At 46.5% G+C, this 19,756-nt stretch overlaps 1 protein-coding gene across 1 annotated transcript in view; it reads left to right on the top strand.

Annotated features, from left to right (window-relative positions):
* The window catches only part of LOC311317158 (proton myo-inositol cotransporter-like), a gene marked incomplete at both ends in the record, with an annotated part of 44,955 nt that overhangs the window by 9,647 nt on the left and 15,552 nt on the right, over nucleotides 1-19,756 (top strand). The window contains 2 exons of the mRNA XM_084448190.1: nucleotides 19-227; nucleotides 15,287-15,395. Coding sequence (XP_084304316.1) covers nucleotides 19-227; nucleotides 15,287-15,395 — 318 coding nt within the window. The remainder of the gene's footprint in view (nucleotides 1-18; nucleotides 228-15,286; nucleotides 15,396-19,756) is intronic.

Genomic DNA, 19,756 nt, shown 5'->3' with positions numbered 1-19,756 from the left:
TCCCACCCCGTCCCTCAGGTACATGTTGGGTCTGTCTGTGGTCCCGGCTGTGCTTCAGTTCCTTGGCTTCCTGTTCCTGCCCGAGAGCCCACGCTGGCTCATCCAGCGAGGCCTGACGCAGAAGGCCCGCCGCGTGCTCAGCCAGATCCGGGGGAACCAGAACATCGACGAGGAGTACGACAGCATCAAGAACGGCATCGAGGAAGAGGAGAAGGACTGTGGAGGAGGTGTGTGTGTGTGTGGGGTGGGGGGGTCGGGGAGGGGGGGGGGTATGGTAGTATCTATCGGTATCTCTCTCCCTCCGCTGCACGCGCACACACACGCACACACATGCAAACTCTCTTCCTCTCTCTCTCTCCCGAACACATCACACACTCTCTTCCTCTCTGTCTCCCAGTTTCTCTCTGTCGCTCCCCGTTTGTCTCCCGCGTGCGCTCGGGCACACACACACACACACACACACACACACACACACACACACACACACACACACACACTCTCCCTCCTCCCCGCCTCAGATCTCAGAGGCACAGACGTCAGGTGAGTTGAAGGTGGAATGTGGTGGGGAGGGGGAGGGAGGGGGAGGGAGGGGGGAGGAAGGGGGAGGAGCTGAGCAAAGCCAACAGATTCTCTGCTAAGAGGTGAAGAAGAGAGGGTGATGTTGGACTAGCCTGCCACTAATAAACTCTGACTATTCGGAAGAGCCCTCCACATTTTCCCCTGTGTCTGCTCTCTCTCTCTTTCTCTCTCACACACACACACACACACACACACACACACACACACACACACACACACACACACACACACACACACACACACACACACACACTTCACACCCCCTTCACGTATCCTTCCACTGCTGTATCACCTCGCCCCGGACAGACAGGCTGACGAACACCTCAGACAGGGAAGGGCAGCGCCGGCTATTTTAGGGAGACGTTACTGTAGGAGTCAGAGAGACGGCCGCTCTAACATCAATCACCCGGTGTGATCAACACCTCTCCTCCACCCGCTTTCCGCTAGATTGCATTCCCTGAACCACACGACATCTCCGCCCGTAGACGCCGTACACCGAGGCTGCTTCCTGTCTGAGAGAATAGAGTACAAGAGGAAGAATGGAGCAGCTTGTCGCTCATGCTTCAAATCAAATCAAACTTTATTTACATAGGGCATTTCATACACAAAAGCAACACAATGTGCTGCACAGAAAGAAAGCGGGAAGGTGTACACATACTGATCCTATCCATCATTTCCCAAATTCTTCAGTGTATTTCTGCGGTACGCTGCTCGTACACAGGGCCCACTTGCAAAAGAGGCACTAGGCCTCAGCGTGACTCCCCGACACGATAAAGGCAGCAGGAACCTTTACACCGATGTGGAAACGCAGCCGAGTTGTGGTGGTGTCTCTGTCTGTCAGTGAAGGTCAAAACTCTAGTGTTTGGCTGTGTGTAAGTGCGGGTAGGGGCTCCAGCTGTGCTGTGCCTCTACTGGGTAAAGGTTATCAAGCAAAGAGGAGAAAACACACCCTGGGGATATTTAGAGAGGTGCCGGTAGCGGGAAACTAGACTAGTATAGAAAAAGAGGAAAGCGCACAATCAGTTGTAGACGCCAAAGACGTTTAGTCGATGTTTCGGCGACGTAGACGTAGTCTTTGTCGCAGTCACACAAGGGTAAAGGTTATCAATATAATCTCTGTGTCAGTGAGCAGTGTTTACACTTTACACGTGGAACCAGGCAGGTTAGTGTGTGCGTGCGTGCGTGTGTGTATGTGTGTGTACGCAGAGCTTGTGTGAGGGGCCACACCTGGGAAAACAAAGGCTGATTTTGCCCCTTTGCTGACATTTCAGTTGCCATGGTAACGGCACTTCTCACCCCCCCCCATCACCTCAGAGATGTGATGATGACACCGCGTGTCCCACCCTAATCCTTCCCCCTTACTCATGCGCCAGTGCAGGAAGGACAGGACACACTGAGACATGCTGGAAATATGCAACAATGATATCTATTCACCAGAGCGCTGATGTGACCTTGTCTGCAGCATTACAATGCAGGGCAAGGCTGAGTCTGGTGTTCCTGCTGTCTGTTTCACTGTTATATTCCTTTTGGTTTAACTATCAGCTCCTGGGCTTCATTGACGCACGGCACTGTAGTGTGTGTGTGTGTGTGTGTGTGTGTGTGTGTGTGTGTGTGTGTGTGTGTGTGTATTCCCTTGCAGTAGCTGTGTGATGATTATGATCAGACCTGTGTTAATGAGGTAGAGAGAGTAGCAGTGAAGCCATGATGATGGTTTAGCTTTCACTGATGATGATAATGATGATGATGATGATGATGATGGAGATAATGATGATGATGATGGAGATGGAGATGATTATGGTGGAGATAATGATGATAATGATGATGATGGAGATGATGATGATGGAGATGATGATGCTGATGATTATGATGATGATGATGAGGATGATGATGATGATGGAGATGATGATGATGGTGATGATGATAATGATGATGGAGATGATGATGATGTTATGATAATGATGATGGAGATGGAGATGATTATGGTGGAGATGATGATGATAATGATGATGATGGAGATGATGATGATGATGGAGATGATGATGATGATGATGATGATAATGATGATGGAGATGATGATGATGATGGAGATGATGATGATGATGATGGAGATGATGATGATGATGGAGATGATGCAGATATAACTGATATTATAACAGCATCTCCGCCATTGTTGTTTTGGAACGAACAATTGCTTCTTACTGTTGTCACACCTAAACCATGCCTGGCGTAGCTGCTAGTATTTCCTCATAGAACACTGATTGTCCTTTCATTTTCTGATTGTGCACAAACAGATATCGATCTTTGCCTGACACACATTCGCACACCAATGGCAGCAGCTGCCATGCAAGGTGTTAGTATTGGGAGCAATTGTGGGTTCAGTGTCTTGCCCAAGGACACTTCGGCCCAATCCCAAACCACCCCCTACCCACTCCCACTCCACCACCGAGTGTCCCTCCAAATGAAGTGTCACTCGCAGCTGTGGAGGGCACTCTCAATCGAGGGGGAGGGTATATAAATGGAAAGCCAAATGTGGGACGGACTCCCCACTCCACCGGAACCGACCGGGACAGGGCCGTCACCATGGCATGTTTAGGTGATTGATGGGAAAAATGTTTAGGATTTATAATACAAATATAAATCACTATAATTAAATCCATGTATGATGAGAAATGGTCAAAAGTCCAATCGGAAATGTTTTTTCAAATGAACTCTAACTAAATTAATACTATAACACTGTCCCGAGACAAATACATAAATCAATTAATAACTTACTCCTATGCCTCTTTGGCAGCATTCCTTCTTTTGTGAAGATCCATTTGCATATCGCAGCCTAATGGAAAGGAATATATGATGTAGGCTACATTTGACGTAGACCTAGGCCTATTTAGATTTATTTTATGTCGGCTATGAATAGAGGCTTTTAAGAGTTTGCTACAAGTCAAGTGATCTAGGGATAAAGTGATTGTATCACTTGGTTGTATCTTTTGACACCATATTCTGCGATTTTGTTTGATGCAGTGAAATCGGTGTGAGAAAAACAAATGTTTGAATGCTGTAAAATAATCTAAAATAATTGACAGTGTAGGAAGACGGAACTTTATTTATATGTGGTTTCCTGCGGCTATCGGGGAGCTTGCACCGATGCAGGCCCGTTATATTATACCTCCATGATGCAGGCTTGCTATTTAAGGGGTTGACAGCCCACTCGCACTCCAAGCGCACTCCGCGATAATTGGTTTGGGACGGCCCTTAACATGGCGAAGCTCGGCGTGAACGCGCAAACGGAGGGGGAGTGGATAGGGCGAGGGCTTAGGGGGTGGTTTGAGATTGGGCCTTCGACATGTGGACGAAGTCCCCCAAGGACACTTCGACATGTGGACAGGAGGAGGCGGGATTCGAACCGCCAACCCTACGGTCATTGGACAACCCGCTCTACCTCCTGAGCCACAGCTACTTCTTCTTGCATCAGGGCATTAAGTCAGTCATCACAAACACAGCATACTCCGCTCAACGCAGATGCTCCAGAGAGGTTTCTTACACAATAGTTCCCCCTCTCAGAGGTGGTGAAAACAGTATGAGGAACTATGAGATATCCAGGATAGCAAGGAACATTCCTCCAGGAAGGAGACAGCCATGATTCTGAGGCCGTCTCTGAATTATTCACCGAGGGATGAGGTGATGAAACTGCTGCCCCTTGGTCTTATTAATTAATTGATTGATTTGGGGAAATCATAAATCCAATGGGTCTCGTTGGTTGGAAAATGATATATATGAAGGAATATATTTAGATTTGCATAATGCGTGTCGGAGTAAGCCCCTCATCCATGGAATAGAACATAAAGTGTTTATTCATGTTTCTGCGCAGTCCATTGTTCGTATCCCCAGAAGAGTGAACATATTCACTTATCCAGGAAGCCGCATGTTTTGGCTGGTGTTTGAGGGCTTTTGTAATCATGAGCCGATGCTGATGTTAATCTCCTTGTTGTCGTGATGAGAAGAGGGAACGATTTGCCAAACTCATTTGAAATAACGGATAATTGAATATTAAGTTGCTGGAAGCATTGTCCGCTAATTCGTTTTCAGCTAATCTTCCCTCTCCCATGTTCACTTTCACGACTCTTTGTTCTGTGAGCGTCACCAACAAGGGAGATGCGCTTGACAACAAGCCAAATGACTTTCTCCCTGAATATAATACTTTTCTACAACCTTTAGGCATGAGATTGGATAAAGTCTGTGCTACAGTCAGGATGAAAAGGGCTCTATTCTGTCTCTCAGAGCATTATTACAGTATAAAGCTCCTTCTGAAGCACCCTCCAGGGATTCGATGGCGGACTTCTCTTGGTTTGAGTGTAGATTAGATATGGCTGTTGTTTTTATTGTTTCGGTCCAGGAGCCCATGCAGTGCATGCCAAGGTTCTGATGGTAGAATTGAAGGTGCAAATAAGACAACCAAAAATTCCCCATGATTTTGGGGAAATAGACCAGAACAAGCCAAATTATTTTATTATTAATTATTAGCTTAATTTATACCCAGTCGACAAGTGTCGTACGACAAATGTCTGTTGACAGAAAAAAAAATGTCGACCGACATTTAGCATTTATACTTCAGCGAAGTCTGATCACCTCCATGGTAACTTGCAGACGCGTGGCTGGTTGATCCATGGCAACGAACGTGCCTTCTATCTAGCTATCCAATCACAGCTGTGTGAAGAAAGTGACGGCGTCTCCGTCATTAGACAGTTCGGTAGGTGCAAGACACCCCTGTCTGACACAAAAAGGTCAAAAATGTTGTACGACACTTTCTTCAATATTCTTCATTATCAATGAGGCCTTGACAGAGTCTTGTTTGAAGTTATGATGTAACGGCGTTGGTGGAGTTGGAGGTGAGGGTGGACGTTGGGGATGAACTCTGCCAGCAGATGAAAGCACAGTGAGGGAGATGAGAATGAAAATGCTGGAAGGAAAGAATTAAAGCAGAATAATACACTCTCTCTCTGCCTGTCTCTCTCACTCTCTCTCTTGCTCTCTCTCCCTGTCCTCGCCCTCTGCTCTTGTCACATCTCTTTGCTAGATAAGCAGAGGGTTTTCAAGGTAGTCCATTGATTCTGTTTCGTCAGGCAAGCTCGGCCAAGCTTAGGATTATGACAGGATTTCGACTTCTATTTGGTCAGCACTCAAACCGTTTGCTGTCGTGCCACACGGGTCACTTTGAGTTTTGCCGAAGTCTGGTGAGATAGCAGTCATAACAGTGCAACACTACTGTACAGGTACTGTACATGTCCATTGTTAGAATTCAGCTCTACAGCTCAAACTTCCACACTCACTTATCCAATCACAATATATCTGTAAGAAAAATAGGCTACCCAAAGACCCGAAGTAAATTAACTGGCAAACAGCTGGTTCTTTCTTCAGTGCCTCCCCCTAGCCAATAGTTTATTAGCTGCTTAAACGATCTCTGTAAACCTAGTTACATCGTAATAGTCTGTATCATCTTGTAACAGATAGGCAAATATCGATTGGATAAAAATATTCTCAGGTGTTAGGAAATGTAGCAATCTCTTCATTCTCTCTCTCTCTCTCTCTCTCTCTCTCTTTGTGCTCTCTTTCTCTCTCCCTCTCTTCATCTCTCTCTGAGGGGCCATTAGTAGAGAAAGAGGGGGAGTGCCCGGCACCACTGTCCCAAAGAAAGCCCCTCCCTTTCCCATTAGCACGGTGTGCAGCTGGGGAAGCTTGAGAGTCGGTGTCATATGTTAGCTGGATTAGCGGGTGATGCTCATGCTCAGCACGGCCCCCAGAGACCACCCCGTCCACCAGACAGGAAGAAGCGCTGCAGGGCCAATAGGGACAGCAGCATCGAGAACACCTGATTGGTTAAGACAGGGGAGGGAGTGGGCGGGTTTGTATTTGATTATTCCTTACATAGATCAAACAGTGTTAGCTCTGACACACATATAACCCAGCTTTATTAAAGATATTTATTTTGGTGTATAATATCCAGAGATGGATAGGGGGGGAAGTGAGGGGGTGTGGCAGGTTAAGGTGTGTGGGGGGCGGTTTTGCCATTAATCATTCGGTCCACACAGATTGAGGATTAAGCACAGATGAGTGTGTGAGTGTGTTTTCTCCGCAGGTATTTGAGAATGCTTGAGAACGCTGGCAGGAGTGCAGTCTTTCCCACTTAGCTTACTTTCCCTCAGCCAATCACAGACTCTTTTTCATTTTCATTTAAAACCTTTATTCATACTCGTAAAGCACTGAGGTTTCCCTCATTTACAGTGTTGACGAGTTCACACAGATACACAAATAACAATAGAACAAATATAATATATAATAATAATAATAATAATAATAATAATAATTAAAAGCTGCCTCTTTTTTCCCTCCTCTGTTTCATTTGATTACAGTAACACAGTAGTTGCTCATACTTGCTTACGTTTTTATGTGCTATTTGCACAAGGGGGCATTGAAGAAACACGGTAAAAGTATTAAAGTAGGCTTGTTAAATGTATAGTCCTACTGGTTGAGAATGCTCTCCTCATAGTGCATCACTTGAGGATATCCATGGTTACACATTGTGACGCTAGTTCTATGAGTGGAGCGAAGCCCCACAGGGCAACTTCTTTTTGGCTTAACCAATCGTAGCTAGCTATGTTGACTGAAGAGAAAAAATACATACACACAACTGCAGCCAGTCAGAACAGGGGCCCCTCTATAAAAGGGAACCGAGCCCATACTGCCCTACAACGGAAGAAAGGGGTAGCCTATCTCACCAGAGTGCACAACTGAGAAAAATGAGTTTAAAGCTTTTTTGTTGTCCAGTCAAAAGTATTGTAGTTAGAATTATGAAAATTTGTCAGATGTTTGCTTTTAAAGTAATTTAGCTGTATACAAATATTTTGCTGAACCTCATCCTTTGACCCCTATTTCGTAGTTACCTCTTTCTGTCATTGCAAAATAGTAGCTGGTCATAAAACGCAGGAAAGGGGTATCTCAGCTTTGATTCATAAAATGGTTTCTGGTGTCCATAAGATCACTCACTGTATTAGAATAATGATAATTAACAGGAAAGTAGTGCATAGCACAATTTATAATCAATATATAGATCAGTATTATATAACATATAGGCTAGTGTAAATTATTGTGTATATTAATATGAAAATCCCATACACAGAAAGAAGACCGTTTCTCAACTGCGGCTACAGCGCGTTCCGTGTATGTATTCTATACACGGAAAGAAAGAGTTAACTCATGATACGATATTCTCTCGTTGTTTCCCCTGGGGTTTGGGGAGATACGGTTAAGACCACCCACAAATATCTCCACATTTTACATTGACATGGAGTCAAAATATTTCTCCACATGATAAAGTAGACCTTTAGTGTCCCAAAAATGACAAAAACTCAATTTTGAGACAATTTTCTGAGGCCCAGAATTACACAAGTTATTGAGCATGGAACCACATGTCTGCTTTGATTAAATTGATCCCTTTGGACATTGACGCCCCCATACCCACCCACCCACCCCTCCCCCTCCCCCCCCCCCCCCACACACACACTGCTGTTTTGAAAGGCCTTTGTTCTTTCTGACAGAACATCACAGGAAGGCTCCTTCTAAAGCACCCTCCAGTGATTCAATAGCAGACTTCTTCAATGTTTTTTTTATTATTATTATGTTTTGGTTCAGAAACCTATTCCGCGCAATCCCAGGGTTCAGATAGCAGAGTGGGCCGACAATAAGGAGAGCCAAATCACGCGGGGAAGAAAAATATGTTGTTTTTGCAAGAACCAAAAAATACCCCATACTTTGGGTCTACCCACTGAAAAAGATGTCCACTTCTAGGATCTGCAACACAACATTTCAGGACCCAAGGAAGCATCGTGTCAAGTGTGAGGCTGTTAGAACAGGCACTGCACTAGAGATGAGAGAGAGAGAGAGAGAGAGAGAGATTCTTCTTCTCAACGTATCCATTCCCCTGCAGGTTTTTTCTGTATTAATTATTGACTGAGGAGGAGAGCGTGTCCATGACTTTTCTACTGTATCATGATGATGCCTGCTCTGTGTCTGGCAGCAGCCTGGCTACACGTGGGACTGTGAAAGAAACAGCCCTGTTTACAGCGCGCAGCGCTACTCTGCGTCCCGAGAACTCGCATATAAACACGCTTTCTCTATTCTATCACGCTGAATGTGATAATAATGTCCTAAGGTGCAAAAAAGTGCTCCGCAGTGCAACTCAGTGCCCCACATTGCTCTGTACTCTGCGTATATGCTATATATTTCATACTCTATATACTCCTACATATTCCTTATACAGTATGAGTATCACAGTGCAGCTGCTTTATTTTTAGTCACCATGGTGTGTGTGTGTGTGTGTGTGTGTGTGTCCTCCATCCAGTAAGGAACTGGAATGAGGAACTAATTAGCGCTGATAAGATACTGTAAGGACAAGCGATGACAAGAATTCTAATGTACTGTAGGGCTTTGCCTGTGTCTTACCCTCAGGGTGTTTCCATGGGAGCCTTGTCTCTGTCCATTACTACCCTCTCTCCTTTACATTCCCATTCTCTTTCTATCTCTCTATCTCCCTGTATCTCTCTCTATCTCCCTGTATCTGTATCTATCTCTCTATCTCCCTGTATCTGTCTCTCTATCTCTCTGTCTATCTCCCTGTATCTGTCTCTCTTTCTCTCTATCTCTCTATCTCCCTGTCTCTCTATCTCCCTGTATCTGTCTCTCTATCTCTCTATCTCCATGTATCTGTCTCTATCTCTCTATCTCCATGTATCTCTGTCTCTCTATCTCCCTGTATCTAAGTCTCTCTATCTCCCTGTATCTCTGTCTCTCTCTATCTCCCTGTATCTCTGTCTCTCTATCTCTCTATCTCCCTGTATCTATCTCTCTATCTCCCTGTATCTCTGTCTATCTCTATCTCCCTGTATCTCTGTCTCTATCTCCCTGTATCTATCTCTCTATCTCCCTGTATCTCTGTCTCTATCTCCCTGTATCTCTGTCTATCTCTCTATCTCCCTGTCTCGCTTGATCACATTAAATTTCTGAACTAGAATTTTCTAAGTATATTTTTCTTACTGCATTACTGTAGGTTGTGCTGAGTGCTAGTCCTCAGTGTCTTTGATTTGTCAATTTCTATTGTGAGAGTTAGTTTCTGCCTGAACAAGACTAATTGCCCTGGTGACTGCGGTAAGGGAGTGGCCTACTCTCCTGGCAGACAATTAGCAATCAATTGCAACTGGCCTTAAACACTGCTGCCCTAGATGGTGACAGCCGGAAGGCGTCAGCTCCCTCCGGCGTGCGACCGAAGGCACCGGGCGACTTATTCAAGAGTGACTTTGTCAGGAAAGTAGTACGTCTACATTTGCTTCTGTACGTGTATTTTCCCTGCCTGTATATTTCATTGTTACCACTATGTGTTTGCATCCTATTCACGCAGTCAACCCCAGTCTCCGTAACCCCTCTAATATCATCTATTCTACTTTCTCAACTCATAGAGAGCAAGTGGTGACAGGGGGACTTTGGAATTGTCCGTCGGCGGTGCCCAAAGCTGAGTTTATCTCAGGCTATGCATCCTCGCTCTCCCTCAGCTTTCTTGCTCTCACTGAGACATGGATCACACCAGAGAACACTGCCACACCCGCAGCCCTGTCAGATGTGTACTGCTTCTCCCACACTCCCAGAGCTGTGAGGCGAGGTGGTGGTACTGGCCTGCTTATTTCCCCAAAATGGAAATACTCTCTCTTCTCTATTCCAAAGTTTTCCCTGCCCTCTTTCGAATTCCATGCTGTCTCTTGTCACGTATCCAATCAAGCTCACCATCGCTGTCGTGTATCGCCCACCAGGCCTCCTTGTTGAGTTCCTGGAGGAGCTTGATACACTAGTTTCGCACTTCCCTGATGATGGGTTTGCACTCATCTTTCTTGGTGACCTCAGCATCCAGAGTGAGAAATTGGAAGCAATCTTCGCCTATCCTCTTCTCCTCCTACTCACAAAGCCGGCAACCAGCTGGATCTTATCTTCACTAGCCACTGTTCCACCCCTAACCTCTCTGTCACCCCCTCCATCTCTCTCACCACTACTTCATGCCCAACGCTCTCTCCATCCCCTCTTTCCCTGTAAATTCCTCCTCCTACCCACATGGTTACTACCTGCAGCCACCTCCGCTCGCTCTCCCCTATTGACCTATCCTCTGCCGTTACCTCTGCCCTCCCTGCCCCTGAATCCTTCTCTCTCCTTCCCTTTGATACAGCTACTGATCTTGTCTCTACTCTTTCCTCTTCTAAGGACAACTGGACTCGCAGAGGGCCTTCTTAATTTCCAATCTCTTTTTTCCGCATTCTCCTATCTGCTGCTAAAGCTGCTTTCTTCAGCTTTAAAATTCCTACCTCTGCTTCCAATCCTAATAAACTCTTTGAAGCTTTCTCTTCATTACTCCAACACATACCTCCTCCCTTCACTACTACAACTCCCTCCTTGCTGGGGCCTCCCGACCGCTACGCTCTGCTACCTAGGGACGACTGGTTGCCCTGTCACTCCGAGGCCCCTGCGGTCGACCAACACGGTCACGGCTCTCCTCTGTCCTGGCCCCACAGTGGTGGAGCGAACTGCCCACTGACATCAGGACAGCAGAGTCGCTGCCCATCTTTCGCCGCAGCCTCAAAAATAATCTCTTCAAGAAGTACTACCACAATCCTCCCTCTTAAGCAACTATTGTATTTTTAGATTGCTATTCTTGCACTTTGCCTTCAACACTAGATTATCTTCTTAGTCACTTGTTGTAGAAAGGAGATTCACTTGGGAGTTCAGGCAAGTAGTAGTAGCCTACATTTCCTACAGTACATTTAATGCAATTATCGTAAGTGGTAATGTCATCTCTGTCTATCTTGAACTCTATCTCTGTCAATTAAATTCAAATCGAAGGTCTTTATTGGCATGGGAAACATATTGCCAAAGTAAAGGTAAACATATTGCCAATGTCTTTGTCTCTATGTCTCTATCTCTGCGAAAAAAATATACCACAGGAACATTCTAGCGTCTGTACATTCATGTTGTAAATTGCACATTCAGTGTGACTTAGTTGAGCAAGGCACTAGCGACGTCACAGTGGTGGGTTCGATTCCCTTGCCTGATAACTAGACTGAGTTAAATAGGCTGAGTTTCTCAGACAACTCAGCTTCATTCCTGGGGGTTTGTAAACCTCTGACCTCTTCAACTCAGTGACTCATGAGGAGTGTAGCAATAAGACTGGAGGACTGATCAAAACTCTCTTTTGGTCTATTAGCTCTCTCTCTCTCTCTCTCTCTCTCTCTCTCTCTCTCTCTCTCACACACACATACACACACAGGTGCGTGCACACCAGAAAACACTGATCCTCTTATCTTCTGTCTGGTCGCTTTGTTTGTACACACACACACACACACATATATATATATATATACACACACACACACAAATAAAGGAAGGATGATATGTAGACCTCAGTCTAGACACAGGGCTGTAACTCAGACCTGGGTTATGGAAAGGCAGAGTCTATTCTCACAGCGGTCGTAAGGATAGACTTGCCTGCTATTATTTTGCCGCCCTAACTACCGCCTCACAACCTTGGTGTCCGTAAGAATAGACACGGCTGTTATTCTTACGGCGCAGAGTCTTGTTTTGGGAAATCTTGTTTCACTTTCAAAACCTAACCAACTCTATGCCTAACCCTAACCTTAACCGAAATTTAAGGTATTTATGGCTAAAATGCTTGAAATCGTTACTTCTGGACACCGTAAAAAATAGTCTCTACCTTATGGAAAACTGAGGTGTGTGTGTGTGTGTGTACAAACAGAGACACCAGACAGCGAAGATAAGTGTTTTTCTGGTGTGTGTGTGTGTGTATCTGTCTGGACCTTGGGAACGGCTCCTAGCAACTACCGTGCCCTTGACTAAACACACAGCTGCTCCTAGTTACATACAGATGTGGACAGAAGGAGATGAGGAGAGCAGAGAGGAGGAGGAGAGCAGAGAGGAGAGGAGCGGAGGAGAGCAGAGAGGAGAGGAGCGGAGGAGAGCAGAGAGGAGAAGGAGAGCAGAGAGGAGGAGGAGAGGAGCGGAGGAGAGCAGAGAGGAGAGGAGCGGAGGAGAGCAGAGAGGAGGAGGAGAGCAGAGAGGAGGAGGAGAACAGAGGAGCGGAGGAGAGCAGAGGAGCGGAGGAGAGCAGAGGAGGAGAGCAGAGAGGAGGAGGAGAACAGCGGAGAGGAGTGGAAAGGAGAAGAGAAGAAAGAGAAGGAGGGGGGCGTGTCCTACCTAGTCGTAATCACACAGGCCTAAACCACGTAACAGTGGGTGATGTGGTAGAACTAGAATGTACACAGCTTTCCGGAATGGAATAGAACTCCCAGTTGGAGTTCTATTGACGACCGCATCACATTCTATTGTTGGCTTGATATTGCTTTGTCCAAAGCGATGTCTGCTCCCAACACAATCTGAACATCTGGGCCCGTAGCCAGTTGTTGTTTTCAAAAAGTGGACCGTAGCGTTTCGATTTGTTGACGGAGGGGGGGATTTTGATTGTCGGGCGTTTTGTTGACCAGGGGGGAGTGCAGACCTTTGGTCTTAAATTCTGGTCCTTTGGTCATGAGGGGGGGGTTTGTTCGATCCACCCGATTCCCCCCCCCCTGGCTACGGGCCTGACATCTATTTATAACAAATCCACAGCTACACATTCGTCAATTTCCGAAATGGAAAAAAAAATCAGGGTAATGCAAAATCAAATCTGCGTAATATATACACATGCACACACACACACAGGCTGACGTGCCTGTGTGTGAAATGTGAAATACCTCTAACGAGGCTCTTCCCACAATCGTGAAACACTCCGCCTAATTGAAGCAGAGTTTGTTAGGTAGAATCTTGGGTGTTTCCCAGTTTGACAGGGAGTGAGATAATTGGGGAATTCCATCGCAGGACATAATATAGGGAGCGTACGTTATGTCTGCTAGCTCATTAAAACATATCCTACCGCCACTCCTTTTCAATGTACACAAATTGGAATTTCAATTAGGAATTCCAGTGGCATTCTAACAATCAGCTTTGCCAGTTCCGGCGGTTCATCTCTACAGGTTTATCAAAGGGTCTTTTACTGTGGCGTTGGAACGGACAGCTGCTGCCCCCTTGCCTTTGTGGTCAGCGTCAAATGCAGGACAGCAGGATCCATTACTGTATGCATACCCATATCTGTATGCAGTACAATGCAGTACACTCCTACGCTCTGTGTATTTTCTGTTAGCTTCCATCTCTCTCTCTCTCTCTCTCTCTCTCTCTCTCTCCCTCTCTCTCTCTCTCTCTCCGTCCCTAGCTCTCTCCCATTCTCTGCCTCTCACCTTGTCATTCCTACCCTGATTAGGTTAACAGGGAGCTCTGCTTGTGTACACCAGTGTGTGAGGAAATGAAGCTGTGTCGATATTTGTGTATGTATGCATACTTGTGTGTGTGTGTGTGCGCGCGTGCACACGTGTCTTAGCCAGTGAAGTCAGCACTTCATTTAGAGGGCCATTACCTCTCTGGCCAGTTCATGTTGGTCCATGAATCTGGATTTGCGCTTCGGCTAATCACATCGCAGCTCTCTGGCATGTCCTCCAGGGACCCGGCCAATCGTACTATACCATGTTAGCATGCTGGAAAAAAAAGGCCCAACCCATAAACACTACCTCTCTAGAGTTGGAACTTGCCGACTCGGTCATTTCAACACAGATACTTTTTTTGACAACCAGTAAGAACTGGAAATGTAACCCTGTAAATGTTAACAGTGGTTAATACGACAGTACTGGTCCACTCCAGAGACTATGAAATGACTCACAATAGTGAAGATGACCGTATTGGTCCGGTCCAGAGACTTGGACATGTCTTACAGTGGTTTAGACGACAGTATTGGTCCAGTCCAGAGACTTGGGACATGTCTTACAGTGGTTTAGACTACAGTATTGGTCCAGTCCAGAGACTTGGACATGTCTTACAGTGGTTTAGACGACAGTATTGGTCCGGTCCAGAGACTAGGACGTCTTACATGGCCTGTCTGATCAGTCTGTCCTCTGATTGACGTCATCGTGTGATTGGCTGTGGAGATAACGTGATTGTATAGATCCTGTCCTGCGGCGAGCTGTTCAGAGCTGACTGCCGATAGCAGCTCAGTGATAGTGGTGGGGCACTGTGTGTGCGTTTGTGTGTGTGTGTGTGTGTGTATGTGTGTGTGTGTGTGTGTCCGTGGAGCGCTGATTGTGTGTGTGTGTGTGTGTGTGTGTGTGTGTAAGTGGGGTGCTGATTATGTGTGTGTGTATTTGTGTGTGTGTGTGTGTGTCCATGGAGCACTGATTGTGTTGGTGTGTGTATGTTTGTGTGTAAGTGGGGCGCTAATTGTGTGTGCGTGTGTGTGTGTGCATGTGTGTGTGTGTGTGTGATTACTCCTTTACCACGGAGCTCCATGCCTGTCCAGACACTCTAACTTTGTCTCCAACTAACTTGGAGACAAACGACAGCAACTGTTGATTATTGAGGTTCATACAGCTGGTGAACTCTAATTTATCTGTAGATCTATGAGGCACATACTGTAGAACGCCGCTAAGAACATTGTTGTCATACAGCTATTGACAAGAAAGATGATCAATAGATAATATTTGTCGGAGATAACATCTGCCTGTGTGTGTGTGTGTGTGTCCAGACGGTCCAGTGATATGGAGGATGCTGACCTACCCCCCCGCCCGGCGTGCTCTCATGGTGGGCTGTGGCCTTCAGATGTTCCAGCAGCTATCCGGAATCAACACCGTCATGTGAGTACACGACCCCGACCTTTAGCTCAGGAATCACAGTTCAGGAGCACCCGGGTTCGATTCCCCCGTCAGCAGCACCCGGGATCAAACCTCAGGACCCTGAGTACAGCAGACGAGCAGTAAACGTGCCCTGGGCTTCAGCTCCTGCAGATAATACAGTCTGGGCAACGTGGGTTTGATACCTGGTCAGCCACCGGTCAACACGACCGCTCAAGTTGAATGTAACTGAGGCGGTTGGGGAAGGACTGCGCGTGTGTGTGTGATGGGTAGATTTTCCCCCAGAATCCCCACCACCTGCTTCCTCCAAATGACCCTAAGGAGTCGCTTTGTATCCAGGGCATTTGTGGCATTAAAGCAGCCTGTGTTCTTGGTCACGGTCTCGTGCTGAGACAGCTCGGGGGTCAGCTAACCCGCTGTGCTGTAAATAGCCCTGCTGCTTGTTGGAGGCGTTGAGCCATGGGACCAGACCAGCCGCTTCTGAAGTGAGATTGAGTCGTCTGTCTCCGTCTCTCATCCGTGATGCGATGAACTATATTCCGGTCACTGTAAACAATCTGAGGATAGGTGCTGTTGCTTAGCAACCACCAGAGGTGAGGGTGTGTGTGTGTGCGTGTGTGTGTGTGTGTGGTGAGAGAGAGTATGCATTTGAACACGTGCTTGATAGGCATGTAACGATGCCTCGCGATACAGTTAAAAATCTTTTTTTTTGTCACGATTCAAATCAGTGCAGATGAAAGGGCATCGCGATGCCCTTTTTTGAACAGCAGAGGGCCCCACTTACTTTTGTCTGCGTCATGCATCACTTATTTCTGACAGAACGAGAAACATGACAGCGGCAAGCGTGCATGTATCGAGTGAGTTCGAAATCGAGGATGCACCCGCAAGTTTCAAGTCAGATGTGTGGACGCAGTTTGACTTCCCTGTTTTCAGAAATGAAAAGGGCGAGAAGTTAACAGAACAAAAACAGCATGCAAGTATTGCAAGAGATTGGTGCCCTACCATTATTTTTCAGTTATAATTTGTCTGCAAGTTCATCTTGAAAAAAATTGTGAGAAAATTGCATCGTCAACCCTGCATCGTGAATCGCATCGTGAGTTGAGTGAATCGTTACATGCCTACTGCTAGAGTGTGTGCCAGAGCGACTAGATTCATTTGCATTTGTGTGTGTGAGTGTGTGTGTGTGTGTGTGTGTGTGTGTGAGGGGTAAACCAGCTGCTTTCTTCCTGTCAGAGAGAGAGAGGGAGAGAGAGAGAGAGAGGGAGAACCCTGCTGGTCAGGTCATGCTCCCAGAACCCATATCTGATCCTAAAGTATCAGGTACTGTATACAATGTTTCCAAAGTAGTTTGCAGTAAAAGGACGACACCCTTATCCTCCAGAGAGAGACTATCTGCTGGTCTCCTGAGAGCATGTTCTGTGTCTCTCCAAGGATCAGCCTGGCTACTCAGCCATACAAACCATTTGTGCTGGAGGCATATTGCAATCAGTTAAAGCCCTAGTCTTGACTGACATTTTGGAGCTTCCAAACACAGGAGTGAAAGACTACAGAGTGAAAACATTTTCTTCCCTGGAAAAAGTCTTGAATTCAGTTATTTGCTGTTCTTTCAATAAAGTTATGCCCACCAGTTCTGACAAGTCCTGCTTTGCAGCATCGACTCCAAACTCTGCAAGAGCAGCCATACAGCATTGTTATACGTTTATATAGCCATGCAGTGTGAGGCTGTGTGTGTGTGTGTGTGTGCTTGCGTGCGTGTGTGTGTGTGTGTATTGTAACCTCATTGCTGTGAGGCAGCTGTTGGTCTAGTCCGTGGCGGCCTGATAGATGTGTTTATCAATACCTCCCATGCACTAAAGGTCGCTCTGGGGCGCGTGCCTATTGGCTGTCAACCGGAGCTATTGATTGGTCTGAAGATGACGTGTTTGCGGGCAAATCCTCATTCTCCCGTCTGCTGGAAACTATAACAGGCCGACCGAACCACTCTACCACCCTGTCTCTCTCTGCTGGACATTATCTGCACTATCCGTATCTCTCTCTCTCTCTCTCTCTCTCTCTCTCACTCTTCTTCTCCCTCCCTGGTTCTTTCTCTCACTCTCTCGCCCGCGCTCACTCTCATTCTGCCTGCTATCTGGCACCCTCCTTCTGTTTGTATTTCTCCCTCTCTCTCTCTCTCTCTCTCTCTCTCTCTCTCGCTCTCTCTTTCCCCTGCTCCTTTCTGTTCATTGTGTCTGTGACTCTCGCTCGCTCTTCCCCTTCCTCGTTCGCCCCGTCTCCCTCTGGCCTGGAGGAAGAGAGCGGAGCGAGGATGAGAGGGGAGGAGCCCGTCAGCGAGGATGAGAGGGGAGGAGCCCGTCAGCGAGGATGAGAGGGGAGGAGCCCCTCAGTGAGGATGAGAGGGGAGGAGGCTGTCAGCGAGGATGAGAGGGGAGGAGGCTGTCAGCGAGGATGAGAGGGGAGGAGCCCGTCAGCGAGGATGAGAGGGGAGGAGCCCCTCAGCGAGGATGAGAGGGGAGGAGGCTGTCAGCGAGGATGAGAGGGGAGGAGGCTGTCAGCGAGGATGTCATCCGTTCCAATTAGAGGACGACTCATGACGATTTGATTAGCCACAGCATTCAGCAGCAGGCAAAGGCTACTAGTGGCTGGTGGGGACAGGATGGAGAGAGGGATGGAGAGAGAGATGGAGAGAGTGATGGAGAGAGGGAGGGAGAGATGGAGAGAGGGATGGAGAGAGATATGGAGAGAGATGGAGAGAGGGATGTAGAGAGGGATGTAGAGAGGGATGTAGAGAGGGATGTAGAGAGGGGTGGAGAGAGATATGGAGAGAGGGATGTAGAGAGGGGTGGAGAGAGGGATAGAGAGAGGGATAGAGAGAGATGGAAAGAGAGATGGAAAGAAGGATGGAGAGAGATGGAGAGAGGGATGGAGAGAGATGGAGAGGGATGGAGAAAGGGATAGAGAGAGGGATGGAGAGAGATGGAGAGAGGGATGGAGAGAAGGATGGAGAGAGATGAAGAGAGGGATGGAGAGAGATGGAGAGGGATGGAGAAAGGGATAGAGGGATGGAGAGAGGGATGGAGAGAGGGATGGAGAGAGATGGAGAGAGAGATGGAGAGAGGGATGGAGAGAGGGATGGAGAGAGGGATAGAGAGAGGGATTGAGAGAGATGGAAAGAGAGATGGAGAGAGGGATGGAGAGAGGTGGAGAGAGGGATTGAGAGAGGGATGGAGAGAGATGGAGAGAGGGATGAGAGAGATGTAGAGATATGGAGAGAGATGGAGAGGAATGGACAGAGGGATGGAGAGAGTGATTCATTCATTCATTCATAACCTTTATTTAGTACTCTGAGATACAATTGAGAGCAAGCTCTCATTTTCAATCGCTGAGTTTATATAAAATATTAAATAAAAGGCAATACATTAAACACACTCCAATAAAACAATAAAATCAAGCAATAACAATCAATAAACACAATTACAGTTACAGAGAGGGATGCTCAATAATTGAGCTTTGAACTGCTCACGAGAAGGTAGAGTGTTATATTGTAAAGTCTGTTGCAGTCTATTCCATGATGAAGGAGCATTAAAAAAGAAAGTTGATTTCCCAAGTTCAGTGTTGGCCCGGGGTACCTTAAGCATAAGTAAGCCATTAGCGCAGGTGGAGTAGGGACTAGAATTCCATCCCAACATGGAGCATCCCAGAGATGGCCTGAAAGATGAATAAAAAACAATGTTTATCACACCTATCTGCCAAGGAGGATAAGCCTGCTCTGTCATAAAGGATACAGTTGTGGGTACCGAAACTACCACCAGTGATTCATCTTAAGGCAGAGTGATAGACTGATAGTCTTCTAGAGTAGAAGTAGCAGCAGTTCTGTAGATGTCACCATAATCCAAAACTAAGAGGAAAACAGCCTCAAAAATATTTTTTCTACAACATGGAAGGAAACAAGAAATAAAGGAAACCAATTTTCTATCTCAGTTTGGGGATAAGGTCATCTACGTGATATTTAAATGAAAAATGTTCATCAAGCCAAATGCCGAGGTACTTATATTCAGAGACTCTCGATTATAGCTCCACTTACAGTTGATATGGACATACTAACAGAATCACTGGTTCTTCTCCTGGAAAACAACATTCATTTAGTTTTACTTGGATTAAGGACCAGCCTAAGCTTTACAAGAGGATCCTGTCGAGCATCAAACACATGCTGCAGATTGTCATTGGTTAGCTGGGCAGAATCGGTGATACAATAAATGAGCGTATCATCTGCATAAAGATGGGCATGACAATGAGGTAGTGAGCAGACAATATTATTGATATAAAATAGTTAAAAGGACTGGGCCTAGGACTGAACCCTGAGGGAC

The sequence above is a fragment of the Borostomias antarcticus genome, assembly GCF_949987555.1.
Source record: "Borostomias antarcticus genome assembly, chromosome: 13".
In the NCBI taxonomy this organism is placed as follows: Eukaryota; Metazoa; Chordata; class Actinopteri; order Stomiiformes; family Stomiidae; genus Borostomias; species Borostomias antarcticus.
Note: the sequence above shows the minus strand (reverse complement) of the source record. Positions and strands in the feature narration are given on the sequence as shown.